Raw genomic sequence first — 19508 nt, 5'->3', positions numbered from 1 at the left:
TGTTTTGTTAGTCTATAAAGTGCTACCAGACCATTTGTTGTTTTTTCTGTAACAGACTAACTACCCCCTGAAGCTACAGGATATGAGAGATTGCTGTCTTCAGGCCTAAGCCTCTAAGATTATTTGTGTGTCTGCTGTCATTGTCGAAGTAAGGAATAAAAAAGGGGTATTTTGGAATAGGTGCGAGCAACTGATAACTTAGCACTTAGAGTGTATGGTGAGAGGAACCTTACAAATATATGTTGATCATTAGGCTGCATGCATGTTTGTCTACTTTCTGCCCAAGTTGGTTTGAAGAGTGTTCCGGGGCATAGTGCAAAGATAGGCCGCTGTGTCCTCTTAGATGACTCAACCTGACACTCTTAACGTTTCTCCAGAATGGTTTGGGCAAGAACCTAAATGCAGGTTTGCCTGTCAACTTTCTGTTCTTCGTAAGACAGGGCGGACCAGCAAACCACACAGTAATAGCTGCTGAGAAGCTCAAACTTAATCCTTTTTGGGACTTGAATCTAGCTCTAAATATCCTTATTTAAATTTAAATACGTGAGAAAAATGAATGACATTCTACCTTAAGCAGGTATGTGTCTAGTTATTAACTGGAACAAAATGACATTGTCAGTGTCTTGTTCTTCCTAAATTTGTCTTTTTCCCTTCAGTAGGTAAGCTTGTGATAAGAAAGTTTGCTTCACTCTAATTTTTTTAGATGCTAGTAAGCATTTTCTCTATTGTTCATGTAAATCATTTCTGATTTTTATACCTCACTGCTTGTCTTTCCTTTCACCCAGAGTTGTTTGATGGAGTGATTCCAGTGGATTGCAGAATAATTTTCCAAGGGAAGCTGTAGAAAACACATTTTATAAGCTATGGAGACTAGATTGAAATACTAGAAAGTATATGGAGGAATCCTCTGTTGGTAGAAGGAGAGTCTAACTGGTGTATTCTGTATCAACTTTTATTTTGTGAAATATAACTTAGAAATGAATGAACACTCTCATAGAGGCCAAATACCGTTTAAACTGTGAACAAAGACCGTTGGTAATCAAAAATTAATAAATTGGGAAGGTATCTTGTAGCACATTGGAGGGATTGGTGTTAACTTTGGTCGTATTGTGACAGAATACACCCCTGTATTCACACCCTACACCTTATTATAATAATCTGCAGCCTTTTATGTGCCTTGCAAGGTATAATTTGAGAACTAATAATTTGCTCGTCAATACTGTCCTGATAAAATATGTGTGACAGCATGGTATATGAAGTTATATGATTTCTCTGTGTGATATGATCAAATGGGTCCTGACCTGAAGAGTTTGATCAGTAATTTTGCTTGGACATATGTGATAAGGTTTGCTTCAATCTAGTTTCGCTCAGGCATTAGTAGGATTGCCAGATGTCTGGTTTTGAACCGGACAGTCTAGTATTTTAGCTTTCTGTTCGGGAAACAAATTGAGAAAATATACATAAGAAAATATAAATGTCCGGTATTTTCTAAATTAGATATAATGTAGATTATGATGTAATGTCAAGTGTGTCTGGTATTTTTGTTGAAACCATCCGGCAAGCCTAGACACTAGTAAGCATTTTCTCTTTATTTTTCTTGTAATCATTTCTTCTTTTATGACTCATTACTTGTACTCACTTAAAATCTATTTCTTTGTAGTTAATAAACTTCTTTATTAGTTTATCTAATCCGGTCCTTAAATTGGTATCTGGGTGATGGTATTTTAGACAAAAAACTGGTATATTATTCCTTTAAAATAATAAGGGCTTCAAATAAAATTATACTGTCCAAAAGACAGTACCTGTCCAGGACCTACATTCTGGAGGGGGAAATTTGGGCCTGGGGAAATTGGGGTCATCCTGCAATACAACCAAGGTTTGTGAGAGCCAGCGTACAACTAGCAGGCTGCGCGCGCGCACACATACACACACACACACACACACACACACACACACACACACACACACACACTTTCACTCTCTCTCTCTCTCTCTCTCTCTTTCCCCCCCCTCCCCCCCCCCCCCCCCCCCCGATGTGGCTTGCAAGTTGGAAGGTTGTATGTGAGTGGCCCAGACAGAAGCTACTTAAGCAAGGCATCGTGAGGCCCCCACTCTTGCAGGGAAGGAATGAAACAACCCCTCATTATGTCTGAATTGTACCTTGGAATGTCACATTTATTTAACATTTTTGTTATATTTTGGAAAGGGAACAATCGCTTGTGATTAAACCTTGCAAATGAAACTACACTGAGAGGTTTTCCTGTGTAAAATAAAGGAATTATACAAAAGGGTATAAAGTGGTTAGAAATATAGGCAGAAGTTATTTTTAAAGAGAGATTTAACTTGGGGAAAAATACAAATGATTACATCTGGGGAATAATAATCAGAAGTAATTTTCAATGGAAGGGAGAAATCTGGACTGCGGCAATGCTGCAAGAGGCCTGGAGGAAATAGTAGACAACTGATTAGATATGAGTTTGCAGTGCAAAAGGCAGGTGAGATTTTAGGCTGGATACTGAGACACACCTCTTAGTTTAACAAAAGGAAAAACTATGTAGCACTTTGAAAACTAACAACATGGTTTAATAGGTGATGAGCTTTCGTGGGCCTGGCCTATTAAACCATCTTGTTAGTCTTTAAAGTGCTACATAGTTTGATCTTGCTAAAACAAAAGGAAAAACTAACACGGCTACCTCTCTGTTACTATTCAACATGCAAGGCACTTAGTTTAACAGTAAGAGTCTCTCCCCATGCCTACCCACTCACAGTTCTGGTGAGACCTCAGCTTGGGTATGTTGACCAGATTATGACATCAGATGAAAGTTGTAGACAAATTGTTGTACAGCACTTATAAGAACCAACTGCATGTCTAAAGAGACTGAAGGATTAATAGAATTAAATATGCTTCACTACAGAATGTCTAAAATTAGGTATGGTAACTTCAGAACCATCCAGAAGGTTAGAAAACACCAAGTAGAAAGGCACTATTTAACATGGTATTTGGGGACACGTATCTAAACAATAGTAATGTTAAGCCTTTCTTAACTTTCTCATGTTTAATGCATATCCTTAATTTTGCATTATATCAGCTTTTTGTATCCAGTGTCCATTTGAATTAGAAGTAGCGATGATGAATTAGAAGTTGTGAGGAAGTAGTTTTGAGCACCATCTGTAAAAGATATTTTTAGTCAGTGACCATTGCTTTTCGGAGGACTTTTTCTTTAGTAGGTTATTAACATTAGAAAGCAGAGTTCATCTAAATGTTGAACTTTTTGTGAATACAAATGTCTCTTCACTTTAGAAATCTGTTTCTATCACTCCTAATGTGCACACAGAAACAATGAGTTACAATTCTCTCACAGCTGACCTGCATTCTTTCCTAACTATGTGTACAATCTAGTAGGTTGTTTTAACATTGGCCATCTTGGTGACATGCATGGTCCATTGGTCATGAGGTTTGAAATAGATGTTGTTTTGTTGGCAGAAGCTGCATTTTTCACCAGCAACATAATACATAGTATCTATCCTCATGGGGGTTATCTTGACCTTCATGCCTGCTCCCACACCATAATGAAGCTGAAAGTGTATATGAAGACAATTGTTGAAAAGATTTATAGACCTATGACTTCTGTTTACAATATGTGATGCTCTATCTGCATTAACTTCAAATTAATATTTTCAACTGATGTTTTGATTGGCTGTGCTCTTGTTGGAAGACACATGAATTTTGTAAAGTTGCAGGATTAAAGTTCTGGGTTATAATCTTGTCTTCCATAGTTAGCCCGTAACAGTTTAGGGGCAGGAGGAGATTGGAAGTGTTTCGGACATAAACTTTTGCCATCCAAACAATTCTGTTGGATTGATGAGTTCATTCACATTAAGTTTTTTTCAGGAATGGGGAGAGGTAATCAGAGCCAGTTTATTTTTTATGGCTAGGAAGCAGTTCATTTCTGTTTTAACTTTTCTTTGGAAACAGTTGAAAGTCAGTGTTCTATTACATTCCAGATTAGAAAGGTGCAATCAGTTTCTTGCCTTGTAGACAGAACTGATTACAGTTAGCTTACTAGAATTGGTGAAAACCTTTTTCAGTTAAGGTCTGAAATAGGTTAGCTATGATAAAATGACATCATTGATATACAAATGTAGAAGTTTGATTTGTTGCCTTCATGTGACATGTTTTTGAGACCCTCTGCTGCAAATTTTTTTTTAACGGCATAAGAATTATTCTGGACACTAAAGCTGATAAGTTTCCTTAAATTTGTCAATATGATTTAACTCTCCATAAGGAGACACTGTTGAGTTAATGTTTTAAAAATTAACTAATAAAAAAGTCCTGTCTCTGTGAGAGCACCCTGTAAATAGGCTAGTTTTTGTCTTTAAATAATTCAAAAACATGCTTAAAGGGTTTTTTGTTTCCCAGGGGATGCTTTAAAGAAGGAAATAAGGTTCTAATTGTGCAGCATATAATGTGTGAGGATAGCATTCTGCTTAAGCATTGCATGTTTCAGGATCAGGTCACAGTTCTCCAACTTTACAGGAGCAATGTGAAACAGTTTATGCATAAAGTTCCTAAAACGTTTTAAAATAGAATCCCTCCCTGCTACCTGTGTTAAATTATAGCAATTTAAATGTTACTTGCATTTACAGTAGGTCCTGTTTTCAGACAGAAATGTGATTGTTTTTCCAAGTGGTAGGGTGGTGTTCTTTCAACCATCCAATATATTCTAGAGAATCACATCAATACTGAAAGAAAAAATGTGGCCAAAACTTGTTATTAGTCTCAGAGGGATTGCCGTGTTAGTATACTAACACAAGTATCATGAACTTTCGTGGGCACAACCCACTTCTTCTGAAGAAGTGGGTTATGCCCGTGAGTTTTTGTGGTTCATGATTTTATTTATATATATACACACACACACTTTTTTTTTTTTGTTCGTCTCTAAGACCTGGTCTACACTAGGGCGTTACTGTATTTCAAAATAACCTCTCTTAGGCTGAATTTATAGGCAGAATGTCACACTACCAAACCTGTTGTTTTGAAATAATGGGCTACTTACTTTGAAATCTGTACTCCTGCTTTCCTCGGGGAACAATGCTAATTTCAAAATAATTTAAAATAACTACTCCCCATAGTCATTTGAACGGATTACTCCCCAGTGCTTCCTTGGGCTCTAAGTTGAGGTAGCACATCCACATTAACAGAGCCTATGTCAGACTAATTTTGAGGCTTCCCCATATTGGGGACATGCTATTTGGATTTTGTAAAATCAAGAGTTAAGTAGAAATTAGTAATTCTGTTATCATTTCCTAGTGTAGACCTGTCCTAAGGTGCTACAGGACCACTTGTGAAGTTTTTTAAAAACTTTTTTGTTATTTATGTATTTATCAATGGTTTAAAAAAATCTATTAACCAATTCTGAAATACATCTAGGTAGAAAAATGTGGTTTGGACAAAAGGTATAACTGGGCTAGAGTGGGTCATTTGTCTGAAATATATCTAGCTTTGGGTGTCTGTAGGCCAGTTTGATTAGTAATTGGGAGAAAAGCTGTTCCTTAGTTTAGTTACAAAAATATGCAATGCTTTGTATCCGTTGTTTGGCTCACTGCTGGAAGTGTGTAAGAATGAGGAGTACTGGCTAGTGGTTACCCTTGCTAATGGGAACATTGCTGAATGTGGATGAGTAATTAAAGTATAGAATGTGGAAAATTAGGCTGGAATTGAATAGAAACAAGTAAGCATGCATTCTGTTTTACAGATGTTGGAAACAGATTATTTTGGGCACCTCTACGTTTTATTGGGTTACTATGTAAAATCAGTCATATGCCATGTAGATTGTTTCTCTTCCTATTGCTGTTTCCTTCTTTATTTTGTGTTGTATCTGTATGGGTAGTAATTTAGCAAAATATCCTGTCCGCCAGGTGCGGGAACTAGCTGATTGTATTGTAATACCAGATCATTACTTAATTCATATAGCCTAGCAACATAGCCTAGCATATGGAAAGCATTATAAATCTATTTATGGTGTGGCTGGTCTGATGATAACATTGTATTACATTCCCAGGTGAGGCGATTTAAGCAATTGGTTTGCCATGTGTAGGCTATGGAAATTAACTTCTAGTGTGCTTTAATAGACTAACTTCATTGTTATGCTCAGATTAGTAGTATAGCAGAATTCTTACAGTTTGGTTGCATGTACTTTACTTCACATGTAAAATCATACAAGGGGTGGTACTGCAGATCACAGTTCTTAATTAGTTTAAGCTGAGTTAATTCATTTCATTTCTAATTTAACTGTGCCTGCCCATGAACATATTCAGTTCAGTAGGGAAATGTTAAGGCTTGGGTCAAGTAGACAGATTGTTTAAAGCCAAATTGCCAGACAGAACTGAGCAAGTGTATCTGTTTGAAAAGGGCTTTAACAAAATCACCCAATCAGTATGCAAAAATCTTGTTCATAAACCAAGTGAGATCTGCCTGGAATCAAAATTATTCCTTGACAGAAGGTCTGTGTACTGTAGTACATTAAAGCAGCTACTAAAACTTTCTCTGCCTAGAAATTCTTGGGAATAGTAGCTTAGCCCCTTTGTGTAACACTGAGTGCAAGTGTATACTTAGAATTCTGAGTGTGTACACACATAGCAATATACTCAGTATATGTTATACTCAGTTCTGTGCATGAGTGTTTAACATTAAATGAGTGTCTGGGTCAGCATACATGTACACACTTAGAATCATAAGTGTGTGTGTGTGTGTGTGTGTGTGTGTGTGTGTGTGTGTGTGTGTGTGTGTGTGTGTGTGTGTGTGTAAACCAAATGCAAGAAAAACTTCTACTGCATTTGACAAACCTTTGCAGAGGGGAAAACTGTACATGGAAGCTCTTAAACGTATATTGAGCTGCCCAGAATATGCATCAGATTACAAACTCTGTAAAGCTTCTGTCTTTTCTAGAAACATACATATAAAGTACCAGTAGACAGTGGTAACTGACAACTAAGACTAAAAATGTTGACAATTTCTTGATTTGCCTGGTTAGCTTATGTATAGAAGTCATTAACTATTTATAAAATGCATTATGAATTGGGTTCCTTCAAACTGTAGCAGAATGTGTGACATTTCCAGCTCAAACTACCATGCCTGCATTTGGCTAAAGTACATATTTATATACAGATGATAGTTATGAAGTAAAAAACAATTACAATATATTTATAGTTATCAGATTTGTATTAATGTGTTTTCTTATTGTTAATTTTGATTAGTACAATTTAAGTTTTACCAAAATTACTACGAATACTATTTTTGTTAAAGAAAATAAAGTTATTGATATTTTGTACAAATCTTGATAGAACAAATGAGCACTTTGGTTTACAAGGTCCTTTTTCTATTATGGATTCATTTGGTGGTGAAATTGTGATAAAAAGTAATAGCAAATTATTTATTGATTAAGGCAGAGGGTTACACCTAGCTGTAGTCAAAAGATTATTTCCTTCAGCACAACTGCTGACTTTCTAATCAGGTCAGATTATTGTAATAAAACAATGGTGCTGAAAACATTATTAGTTGTGCTTACATTGAAGGACATGTATAATGTCGTCTTGCAAAAATAGAATTATTGCAAAAATGTTGTGTCTTGTCATATAGCACACCTTTTCCTCAGACAGTCCCTTGCAAATTGGATCACCACTTTAATCATTCAAATGAATTATGTGAAACTAAGACCTGCCCTAAAAACTCTCTATAATTAGCCAAGTGTTTTACCTGACAACAAACTAATGAAGTGTGATGTTTACCATTGCAAGATAATAGTGAAAAATATGGTTAACTTTAACCAGTATCCATACTGCTGAGCTATTAGGTGATTTGTGTAGGACTGTTCACTTAACTTGCTGGACCTCATATATAGAGATTGGAACTTGCCCCCAAAATATTAGATATTTACAGTGTTGTTGTAGCTGTGCTGGTTCCAGGATATTAGACACATAAGATGGGTTGGGCAATATCTTTTATAGGAGTTGATCCAATAAAAGATATCTCAACTACCTTGTTTCTCTAGATATTTATTGACATATATTTGGAATTTCCTTCCTTGTTTGATGTGTATCAAATAAAAATAGAAAAATAATATAATTGAGCAATCTATGCCAATTTGTTGGCTTTTTGGTGAAAAAAGAGAAAAACAAAACCCATCTCCATATGATATTCTTGCATACTGTGGAATGTTTTAGTCCCCCATAGTGATGAAATGAATAATTTAAACAGGCAGCTCTGATACCACAGCCTGTTTAAAGGTTCTCATTTCCTTTAATGCTGTAGACTACTTGGTTAGTATGAAACTGCTGCAGCTGAGATCTCCAAATAGGGAAATAGAAATTTAACACAGTTCAGTTCCTTCAGTAGGGCACTGGTACACTTAGTCCTTTCTATGTAAAACAGCTGTAGCTTTAGTATGTAATCTAGTATTGAGCACTAGCAGTTGCACCACAAATTGATGAGCATAATGATGGGGATGATGATAGTGAACGGTCAAACCTAACTCACAGAGGATAAACAGCTAAAACATGCGGCAAGTAAACTGGTTGGTGTCCTGGCTTAGTTCATTGGTATCATTATCCCTTTCCCAGTGGTAACCTATTTTCAGATTTTATTTGGTCACAAATATAATGAATGTCTATGTGCTTAGTGTAATCTTTAGTGAACTGTTGCTTGCTTCCCAAACTGAGACAGCTTTTTGGCACAGCTAGGCAGCCAACTCGGGAAACGTCTAGGATTTCTGCTGAGTGAGTGGTCGCTACAGGTACTACTGTAGGTCAAAACTGGAGTGCTTTGGCAGAGCTGTGCAGGGAAGCCTCCACAGACCAAGTCCAGTCCAATTCTAGTTGTATTAGTTCTAGCCACTTAGGTTCCTTCCTTTCATTTATATTAAATCTGGTCATATCCATGTTTAATTTTCTTAAAAAGCTATAAAACAAGAAGGAAAGCAACACAGTGCTCTACAGTTTGGAAGGCACTAAACTTAAGATTGAGCTCTGTCTCTGTTTTTGGTTGTTCATAACTTTCTTTAAAATATGCTAATTAGAATCAATAGGGATGAATATTTAAATCCTGATGTGTCTCTTCTCACAGGCCCATGTTGGACTTTCTGATTTCATCATTAGTTGTTGATTTTATAGAAAGTGTTCCAATACTGTTGCCCCCACGACCTCCCACCCCTAAGATTTTTTTTTCTTTACCTGTAGGTCTTTATAGACACAACAGCAAAGAAAACTTCATTTATGTTCTATATTTGTCATTTAACCCCCCCCTTTTTTTTGGCCAGTGTACATAGTTAAAAAGTTATGTTTGATGTGGGAAAAGCTTAGCCTTCTTTTCCCCATTTAATGACATTACTACTGTTATATTTCAAGAGTTCCCATTCCATATAATAGGACAACTTCAGATAAATACATCTACACCTCTCTGAACACATTTGCAGAAATTCTTATGTAATTTTAGTATTTTTTAAATGTTCCAGTTATGAAAACTGGAATTGCATACTCTAAAGCCATGTGCTTTTACCAAGCAGGTTTTGTTGATGTAAGTTCAAGAATGTAACTTTTTACAATTTCCTCAGATATGTTCAGATTTTTCCATTCATATATATTGAAATTCTACACTTAAGGAACTTCTCAGCAACTTTACTTGCAGATTTTTTTCAAATAGGTATCCATTAGGGGGCTCTCGAGGTTTAAAATGATCAGCCTTGATACGGATGGCTTCAACGCTTTACTTCCTAACCCTTTTTTCTTTTTTGTTTTACAGAAAAGGTCACGGATTGCCTACAGTGACGAGGTGCGGAATGAGCTCCTAGGGGATGATGGGAATTCCTCAGAGAACCAGGTAGGATGCTAATCAAGAAGCCCTAGTGGGTGGCTGGAGGGTGAAGGAGGTCACTGGCACACTGGGCTTCTCAAGCTGCTCCTTAACAGCATTAGCAACAACTCATGTGGAAGTGATACTGTTTAATGCAAAGCTGGGGTCTTAATCAACTTCAAAATGTTTCTTGGAGATCTTACGTTTAACCCTTTACCTTGTGATCACTGTCTGCTATCTTTAAAAAAATCTTTTCTTCTCTTTTCTTTATTATTTAGTACTTAAGAAATAACTTGAAACGCGCTGTTTGCTGACAAAGCCAGGGTCTTCACCTCAAACACATGTAAAAGGAATAAAAAAGTACATAATGCAGCTTTGATAATAATGCAGTGTAATTAAATCAACACTGGCAGGCAAAACAAATGAAAGTGAGCTCTCGGAATTCAATAGTGCTCCTCACTTTCCTTGTGTGCCTTCCTTTCTTAACCAGGTTTTCTTTCCTTGTACTAAAAATGCAATATGCACCAATAAAAAAGTGTAATTCTCTCAAACTCATTATATTAGAGTTTATAATATATACATTTTTTCTGAAAGGGTGCTTAACTATGATAAGCCCTTCTTGAGTTTTATCATAAAATGGTTATTCAAGATACTATAACCAAGATTCTAATAAGATTTTTAAAATAGTGGAGGAAACATTATTTTCCAGAGAATGTGACCTTCCTGTTACTACTTCATCTGAGGCTGAGACTCGTCTTACAGCTTTTCTATCTGAAAATCATTTTGTTTTAAATCAATTCCCTTGTATTCCTTCACACCAAAATGAGCATGTGGTACTTTTAATTTAGAAGTTATTTTGAAGTTTGTTAGAATAATATTTTTTTCTGAGATAGAACTCAAATAACTTTGGTTTTACAAGCAAAGCTTGGTAAAGGATTATTACTTAACATTACATTCATTTATTTAGATGCTGTATACTGGGGAGAAATAAAGACCAAATTCTAAAGCTTTTATTCAATTCTGACTTCAGTGTTAGTTCTGCCTTAGGAATAGCTGAGTGAAACTCAAGTCTTCAGGTTTTGTCCCCCAAGTTCAAAATACTGAGGTGAAAAAAGTTGAGTCCTGAGCAAGTACAATATTGCAAGCACTATATTAAAAGGCTAAATGGTAATTTACATGATGGATTTTAATACAGAGATTGATGACAACATATATGGTGTTTAATCTAATATTTACCCCAATAAAAAGGGTCTAATAGCTTTACAAAGGAAAATATACGAAGTATGTAACTGCAAGAGATTTGCCAAGGTTTGAATAAACTGAAATATTGGTTTTAAAAAAAAAGTAGATGTACTGAGAGAATAGTTTGTTTTAGGAATAACATTCTGATAATTTGCATGTCATCAGCATAAGTTCAAGCATATAAAGGTGTTAAGATACAATTTGGGTTTTCACATTTTTTTAACTATTCTGTTTTCAGATTTCAAGAAAAATTGATGTGAGATCAGACATAAAAGGGCAGTTGTGATAAGTTATACTTATAACAGAATACCTAATGTGTGAATGCAAGATAAAATGTTACTTTTGCTTTTTAAGGAAAGCTGAATCATTGATTCCTGGGTGCACTTTTTGTGAGTTGTAATCTTTTTTTTCAAAACGCTCAAGAAAATAAGACTGACCTCCCCCAAAAGAATTATATAATAATGTAAATTGGAAATTCTTTGCCACTTTTTTTTTTTTTTGGTTTTGAATTGACTACTTGCTATCTAGGATAAAATGTTGACGTGGGGGGAATGGATGGTTCGGTCTCTTGAGAAATTTAACTCCACATTTGCAACTTTGTATCTTCAAATTGACACAATTGTGCTACTGGAAATACTGAAAATGTGTTTTCTTTTTTTACAGATTTTATAAATATGAAACTCTGCTGTGAAACTAGTTTATTTCTTTTAAATGCATGAAAGGCTAAAGTTCACAAAGAACTTGTTCATACTTATTGGAAGTTTCCAATCCTTTTTCTCTCTTTTTCTCCTGAAAATATGGTCCATACTTGTTAGAGCTAAGTAAATACTTAATCATAAGAGAATAATGTTGGGTACATGCAACTGACTGATTATTTGTCTTACAAACTTTTTGGACAAAAGTTTGACACACCATTAGGTGCCGTTTTTTAAATCCAACCATAAATATAAGTTTTGGGTACTTTATTTGTATATATTTAACCAATTATTTATGAGTGTTTAATTCAGTAGCCCAAAAAGCTATTGTATCTTTGTATTGATATGAAAAACACTTGATAAACATAACATCTTACCTATCAAATGTAATGTCCCTATATAATTAAAATATATGAAATATTGAGGGTATCCTTCTCATGTGGAAATTTACTTTCATGTTGCTTGACAGAAGTACATGTAAATGGAAGGGGTAACCACAGTCTTATCCAAAGTTTAGATCTAATTAATTGTTAGGTTTGGTTGAATTGGTGAAATGAAGTGATAATTTCTCTTTTTCTGCAATACTCAAGCCTAGTTTTGTGTTGATGAATAAATCAATGAAAAATAGGTGTTGGCTAAGAATAGCTATGTTAACAAACTAGAAATATTGGTAAAAACCATCGATGGAGAACATAAAAATCGGAGTAGGGTTCAGGCTGAGCCAACTAAGGCAGAGAGAAACTTCTAAGCTTGTACAATTTGGGGGAGAAAGCAAAGAATAAGTTGCCTGGCTAATTGTTTGCTCTACTGTTAGCTCTTCATTCATATTTCAAAGATACAGTTGCAGAGATGTACACAACTGAGTTAGTGGGTACACAGAATATGCCTGAGGTTATACATGTAAACAGGTACACAGAATTCAGTCTCCAGTTGTTCCTCAAAACAGATCTGAATAGGAACAAATATATGTTGCAAAAAAATGCATATGAAGGTGTATCGGTCTTCCTCCTCTTAAGAAATTATCGTCAAGTATACAACCAACTGTGTCTGAGATTATGGTTATGACTCCATTCTTCTGCCAAGATCTGTTTACTTTATAATAGGTGCAGTTTATAAAAGCTTCTGGTGGTGTCAAAATATATACAAATTCCAACAATCAAAATTTCTTTTAAAATTAGTATATCTTTGTTTGCTATGGTAGATACTAGTGACTGCATGCTGTAGTTAAGAAAGCAATTGCTTGCTTTGTACATGTTAATTTTCTCCTAATTTAAATCCAATGAACATAATCAGGTAAAGCATGTTCTGAGCTATAAATATAGGAGACCAACCCTCCCCCTCCCCCAAAACTCTACTATGCATGCTTGGGTTATCATTTTTTCCGGGAGTGTTGTCTTCAGCAGGACTTCTACTTTCAAAGCTTATTTGCCATTCTGACCGGCAGCATTTATCAAATACCTTGAAAGATTTGAGCATTTTAAGCACTGTATTGCTGTACTGAAGTTGTGGCTTTGCTTTGTTAGTTATTTGGTTGTTTTATGTGATGACGACATACATTTTTAGAAAGCATTTACAGGGTTAAAGAAGAAACCTTTTTGTACCAAAAATATAGTGTGCAGGTATTATTGTATTACAAATCAGTTTGTTTGAAATGTAATACAGTTGCCTTAGATCCACAAACTTAGTTTCATTAACATGATTAGATAAATCCTTATTAGCCAGAAGGTTAAATTATATGTCTATCTGTGAGTGTACGTGTGTGTGTATATATGTATTGTATTGCATCATATGTTTTATTGGTGAATTGTGGTAAACAAATATTGTGGCTACTTAATTTCTAACTACAAAGTTCTGATAATATTAGATTTGGGCTTGCTGTGCATAAAGTGTGTCAAACTTCAGTTACAGACCAGGGGGTGAAGTTGGTCAATTTAATTCCCCAAGATCTAAAGAAGGTTGGTATCATTTCATATAGCACTGGCAGAGCAGATCATTACCAGACACAAATCTGTTCGTTACATGCCGAGGGTTTATAGCAAAATAAATAGACTGTCATCATAAGTTCAGAAAATTGTGTGTTCGACCCACGATAATGTGTAAAGGGCGTTTAATAGAGTTCAGCATTTATTCGTTATCTGTATGCGGACAGAGACAACAGTAGTGTTATCAGCTTTAAAAAAAAAACGTGGGTAGTTTTCTCTGTCACGTGACATAGACCCACACACACACACACCCACACTCTCTCTCTCTCTCTCACACATACATACACACACACACACACACACACACGCACTGCGGCGCACTTTTTATTTTAGTCACAGCAGAAGGCTTAGCCACAAGAGATTCCACTGGTTCAAACCAGCGTAAACCAGATTTTTTTTTTTTTTTTTTTTTTTTTTTTGCCTACAAAGGAACAGATTACCTCTTGTATCAAATTCCATATTGGGAAGGGAAAAAAATCTTTGTTTCAAAAAATATGCTGATTATCATAAACTAAAATGGTGGCTGTATACATTTAAATGCTGTTTATAGTTGTGCAGCAAGCTTAATAAAAATAAAGACATGAAAATTGCGAAGACAGTGTTTCCTTCAACATTGGTGGATGGGGGAAAATACATCTTTTGTTAATTTGAATGACTATCTCTCAGCCAACATTTAAAAAAAAAAAAAAACCACAACACCCTTCCATTACCTCGCTTAGCTGCAAATCCTATGCAGAGCTTAAATTCAGCCATGCAGCACAAACAAGATAGAACGTTTTTTGTTTGGAACCTATTGAAAAAACAAATGTGCAGCATTTTGAAACTCTCGCTGATTATAGCAGGGTGGCATGCCCCAAATGGGCTCTATTGCAGGAGAGTAGTTTTAAACTTTGGCCCTTTAAGTATCATAGCCAACTGAAGATTGGTGACCTCAGAAAGAAAAGATAGCTATGCGATCAACTCCCAGATCATCTTTTTCTAAAGAGACGTAATGTTTGCCTTTTTGGGGAAGGAAGGGGGGAGGGAAAGAGAGAGATGCTAGGCCAAGTACTTGATTTTAAGAACTGGTTTGGTAGGTAAAGAGTGTGGTTTTCTTTATATCAGATTTTTGGAAGTTTCCTTTATCTTTCAGTTTAAGTCATTGCAGTAGTTACCCTCTTAGTTTATATGGTTAGTAGCCTTTTTCTCTTATTTTTTAGTAATGGGGTAAAGCATAGATTTAATTTTAGACCAACCACATGAAATACCAATGGAATATTTTTATTTTTATTTTTGGTCTTCTCGCTTGTGGAAATTCTCAGTATTTGTAAACATTCTCATCTTATACAGTAGTTGAATATTAGTCTTGTGAAATTGTAAATGAAACATGAGTATAGACTGAAGTAATTAGCTATTGTCATAGTCCAGTTCAACTGGAATTGGGGAGAAAACTGCGGGGGGGGGGGGGGGTTCATAACGTCCATCCCTTTGCACACATTTGTTGAAATGATATTGTTATGTTCCAGTTCAACAAACTAATGTATCACTCTCCATTTTGAGAGTTAAAGTGTAGTTGATATTCAAGCTAGTGATTTTTTTTAAATAATCCTGCCGATACAATGTTATTAATAGTGTTAAAAGGGTGGATTGCAATGAACTAGACTGATTTTACAAACACACTTCAATGTAAACATACAAAAAATATAGTGCTCCTGAATTAGGATACATATGCAGAGTGGATTTTTTTTGAAAGAACTATTTCATGATATACATAATTTTTACCTATTATTAAGTGTATTGTACACTAAATAAAGTATTACCATGTAAACTTAGTTGCTTTTAATTGGGGGGGAAAGTTGCTATAATAGGTTGAATAATAATACTGCACTTATGTTATGAATAAGAATAACAATTGGTATACCAGTGACAAACTACAGAGATAATATAGTCTATTAATAAGTCAGATGTGTTAGTAAAATAAGAAACCAGTTGTCACAACTAACAAAATATAGAAAACATCCCGAAAACTTATATATATATACAAAACCACTTCAGCTGTACAATCTTAGAAGAGTGGAACAGTAAACTTGTTTTTTTTTTTCTTTATAATATAGACTTCTATGAAGTCATTCCCCTTTATTTCATGATGGTGTCTTAGATGTGGTTTAAAAGAGAATTTCACACTATTCTCTTTGTTTAATGTGACAGTGTGAGAAAGTGATCTTTATTCGTTCAAAAAACTCTGCATGTAGTCTATGTTTAGGTTCTTTTAATGTGTTTGTCTGTGATTTTTAAATGCTAAACATGTAAACAGATAAATTGTCAATGTTAATTCTGTATCCTGTCACACAACTGATCTTTCTTTCCTGCCATTTCTTTCCTTTTTATCTTTTTTGTGCGTTCATGTTGCAGTTGATAAAATTACGTGAAGAGGTGAGTACTTTCTTGCTTTTTTGTTGTCTAGTTTTTCCTTTAAAGCTGAGTTTCCAAATCTGAAAGTAGATCTTTTTGTTTATTGTTGCAGGGAAATTTACACAAAGCAAAAATATTGATTACATTGCTTAAAAATATTCACTGTTGTGTGTCTTTTTTCCCCTTAATAACTATATGCCTACATGGGACTCCCTAGATCAAACCTTAGAAATTAATATTATTTGATAGCAGTGAAAAATTTTAAAGGCATTGGAAAAAGAAGAAAAAACCCTATTATTTGATCTGTTAAAATATTATGATCAGATCAAGTGTAGTAATAATCTTGTTTGCATCACAAAATCTTTGATGGGGTAAATACATTTATACATTGGTATTGTAAATGAAAGCACTGCTTCTGTGAATACCTGTATTGTAACATTATCAAACATGTAATACTTCACTATACATTAACTTTAGTGTAGAGCTATTGAAATACATAGTGTATGAAAGTATTGTGTACACCGTGAGAATGTAGTGCAAATAGACACACACTTATTATTTGACTGCATGTGATGCATAGGTGAAACACTACAGATTAGTATTCTGAAGTACCCGTCCTTATACTTAGTAAATGAATCATGAATAGTTAGAGATAGAAGTATACAGTTTTATGGTTGATTACTCAGATTGTGGTGTATTGTTTTCTAAAGCTGATGTCTTCTGTTGTGTGTGGTGTTGCTAGAATGTTCTAGAATGAATGTATAAGTGTGTATGTGTGCATGTGTGCACACGCACATGCAAAAGCAGGTATGTGTACTACTATTATTTTTTTCTTTCTAGTTACAACTGGTAAGGATTTAGTGGAGTCATAATTCCTAGCAGGCCAGATTTCTAAGTAGACTCCTGGAGAGAGCTCCTACTAAGCAAAATATTAACATTCTCATATAGTATGTTAGTCTTGTCTTTATTATCTTCTGACTGACTAACATGATGATGATGATGATGAACTGACAAATCAATAATGGATATTGCTCTCTGGAAAAAGTATTTATCATAAGTTCTAGGAGTGCTGATGAGAGGGAACTGGGAACTAAACTAATCAATAGCAACAAAGGGAAGTTCTTGATGTAACATCTTTAATTTTTGTTTAAAAGAACCTTTCACCAGTGTCCCAGATATGTTGCTTGTCTCTCTTTCCTGTCCCCAAATGGATCCGATATGAATGGGGTGATAATGAGGAGGGAAAGAATGCTAAAAAATAAATCTAAGATCAAGTGAAATCCCTCCCATCATTACTTAGTGCCCCTCCTTTATATTCTCTTTATAGACCTGTATTTAAACAGATAACGTTGTTGCAAGGATTCTAATAATGTGATTTCTGACATGTTAAAACCAGATATGACTTGTAGCAAAGGGTAGTTGTTTAAAATCACACTTGCCGAATTCTTTCATGGAAGTGCATATACATGCATATATATGTCTACATTGTAGAAAACTGCAATAGAAGCATTTTGCTAACAAATTATGCCTTTTTTAAAATAAACCTTGTTCGTGACCTTTTGCAAGATACTTTCAAAACTGAATGCAGAGAATATGAGTACTGCTGCCACTTTAATGTAAATTTTGTATAACGAGGGTGCTGGACATTAAAACAGCCACATGCAAACACCTAGATAATTCAGCATTTGTGGCAAAAGGCCATGCCTTTGTGTGTTATCAAATCTCTTACAGATTTTAAATCTGTTTGTGTATCTACTAAATGAATCATGTTGCATACTAGTAATTTCTTTCTCTTCATGTATTTTTTAAGTCTTGTCAGTTACCTTTTTTTTTTTTTTTTTTTTTTTTGGAATGGCGTGGGAACCTCTTTAAAGAATATATCCAGTTAACATAATATAATGCTTGATTAAATTGAATTGACAGAGGAATAATTTAATTTTTTGTGTTCCGAGTACTACCTATACGATAGGCTATAATTATGGTTGTATTTTTATACCGAGCGTCCAATGCACACTGAAATCTCAATGAAGGATAGTACAGTGTCTCAGGCATGGCTCTAGTCATGTAGTAAAACATCAAGACATCTCCAATTATAGTTCTCCTAAGGAGGTATAAGCTGATCTTAAAAGAAATAGTGATTTTCCATACAGTTTGTTAATAAAAAGTACACTTCCTCTTATTCCGTGGCTTTATTCAAACACACATGCAGCACGTAGAATTCTATGGAAGCAATGTTGCTCTGTCTCTCTAGTCTCTGAAATCTCAGTTTGAATCCAGCCCACATGGAATGACTAAATCTCTAGTGATAGCATGCCACTTTGCAAAACTTCCTCTCACAACTTCAGATAGAGGCTCTTTCTGAAGCTACAAGACAGACTGTATCACCTCACTACCCACCTTACAAAGGGTTGGGGATAGTGTGGGGGACTGAGTTTGGGGAGGGGCGGGAAGGAGTTGAAAGCATCAGCTACTACTATAGTTCATTGCCTTTCATGACCAAAAGGATGGTATTCATCCAAAACCAAACACAGAATGTAAATAACACCATCAGTTACAACAAAAATTAGGTTTTTATTGTAGAATGATTTAGGTGGGAAGGTTTTGAAAGACGCAGCATTGAGTTAATGTTAGCACTGAATACACGGTATTCTAGTGTTCTAATTGCTTAGAGCAGGGCTAGGCTGGACTGAGGGATCCTGCTTTGCATTTTCAGTATAATTTTTTTCTTAGCTATTATATGCAAACACACATACTAAAATACATGTGTGATTGGATAAATGTGCTGAATTATAACACCATACAATGTGAATTCTGACTTCCTCCACACATGCACAATTCATCTGAACAAAAATGTTATTTTCATTTTAAGCATATGACAACACTAAATAACTCTTCTGTAATTAAAAAGTAACGTGTGTTGTGCTGCTGAGTCCTTGAGTCTGTGCCTACAATATTCAAAGTCTCTCCACTTAACTTTCGGAATTGTCATCTTTTGAATCTCAGATTCTTTGGTGATCCTAGAATCTAAGCTTTACTTTAAGGAAAATATTTGACACATTATACAGACCTGGCACATTCTTTGTAAAATTTAAACTAGCATAAATTGAATCTTACCATTTTAATCTTACACATTTCTTTAAACAGGGTGTCTGAGCCATAGGGAAAAAATAAGCTGTTGTTATGAAAAGCTACCTTTTTAAAAAACTTATTACATAAAATTAACGCTAATTATTTAGATTGGCAATGACTCCTAAGAACACACACCACTCTAGGTGCTGTTATGATTTCAATTAGTATTCCGTAACTTATGTTTTTAAATGTTAAGTGCTTGTGCTGCTTTTTTTTTTCTTG

At 34.9% G+C, this 19508-nt stretch overlaps 1 protein-coding gene across 7 annotated transcripts in view; it reads left to right on the top strand.

The window, feature by feature from the left end:
• The window catches only part of VTI1A (vesicle transport through interaction with t-SNAREs 1A), a 368659-nt gene that overhangs the window by 83775 nt on the left and 265376 nt on the right, over positions 1 to 19508 (top strand). For 5 of the 7 annotated variants that reach the window (XM_089780209.1, XM_089780210.1, XM_089780211.1 and 2 more), the window contains exons 4-5: positions 9797 to 9874; positions 16158 to 16178. In XM_089780209.1, coding sequence (XP_089636335.1) covers positions 9797 to 9874; positions 16158 to 16178 — 99 coding nt within the window. The remainder of the gene's footprint in view (positions 1 to 9796; positions 9875 to 16157; positions 16179 to 19508) is intronic. The other 2 variants (XM_075935464.2, XM_075935466.2) reach the window with 1 other exon arrangement.

Source organism: Pelodiscus sinensis, chromosome 8, assembly GCF_052426305.1.
Source record: "Pelodiscus sinensis isolate ZL-2025 chromosome 8, ASM5242630v1, whole genome shotgun sequence".
Taxonomy (NCBI): domain Eukaryota; kingdom Metazoa; phylum Chordata; order Testudines; family Trionychidae; genus Pelodiscus; species Pelodiscus sinensis.
Note: the sequence above shows the minus strand (reverse complement) of the source record. Positions and strands in the feature narration are given on the sequence as shown.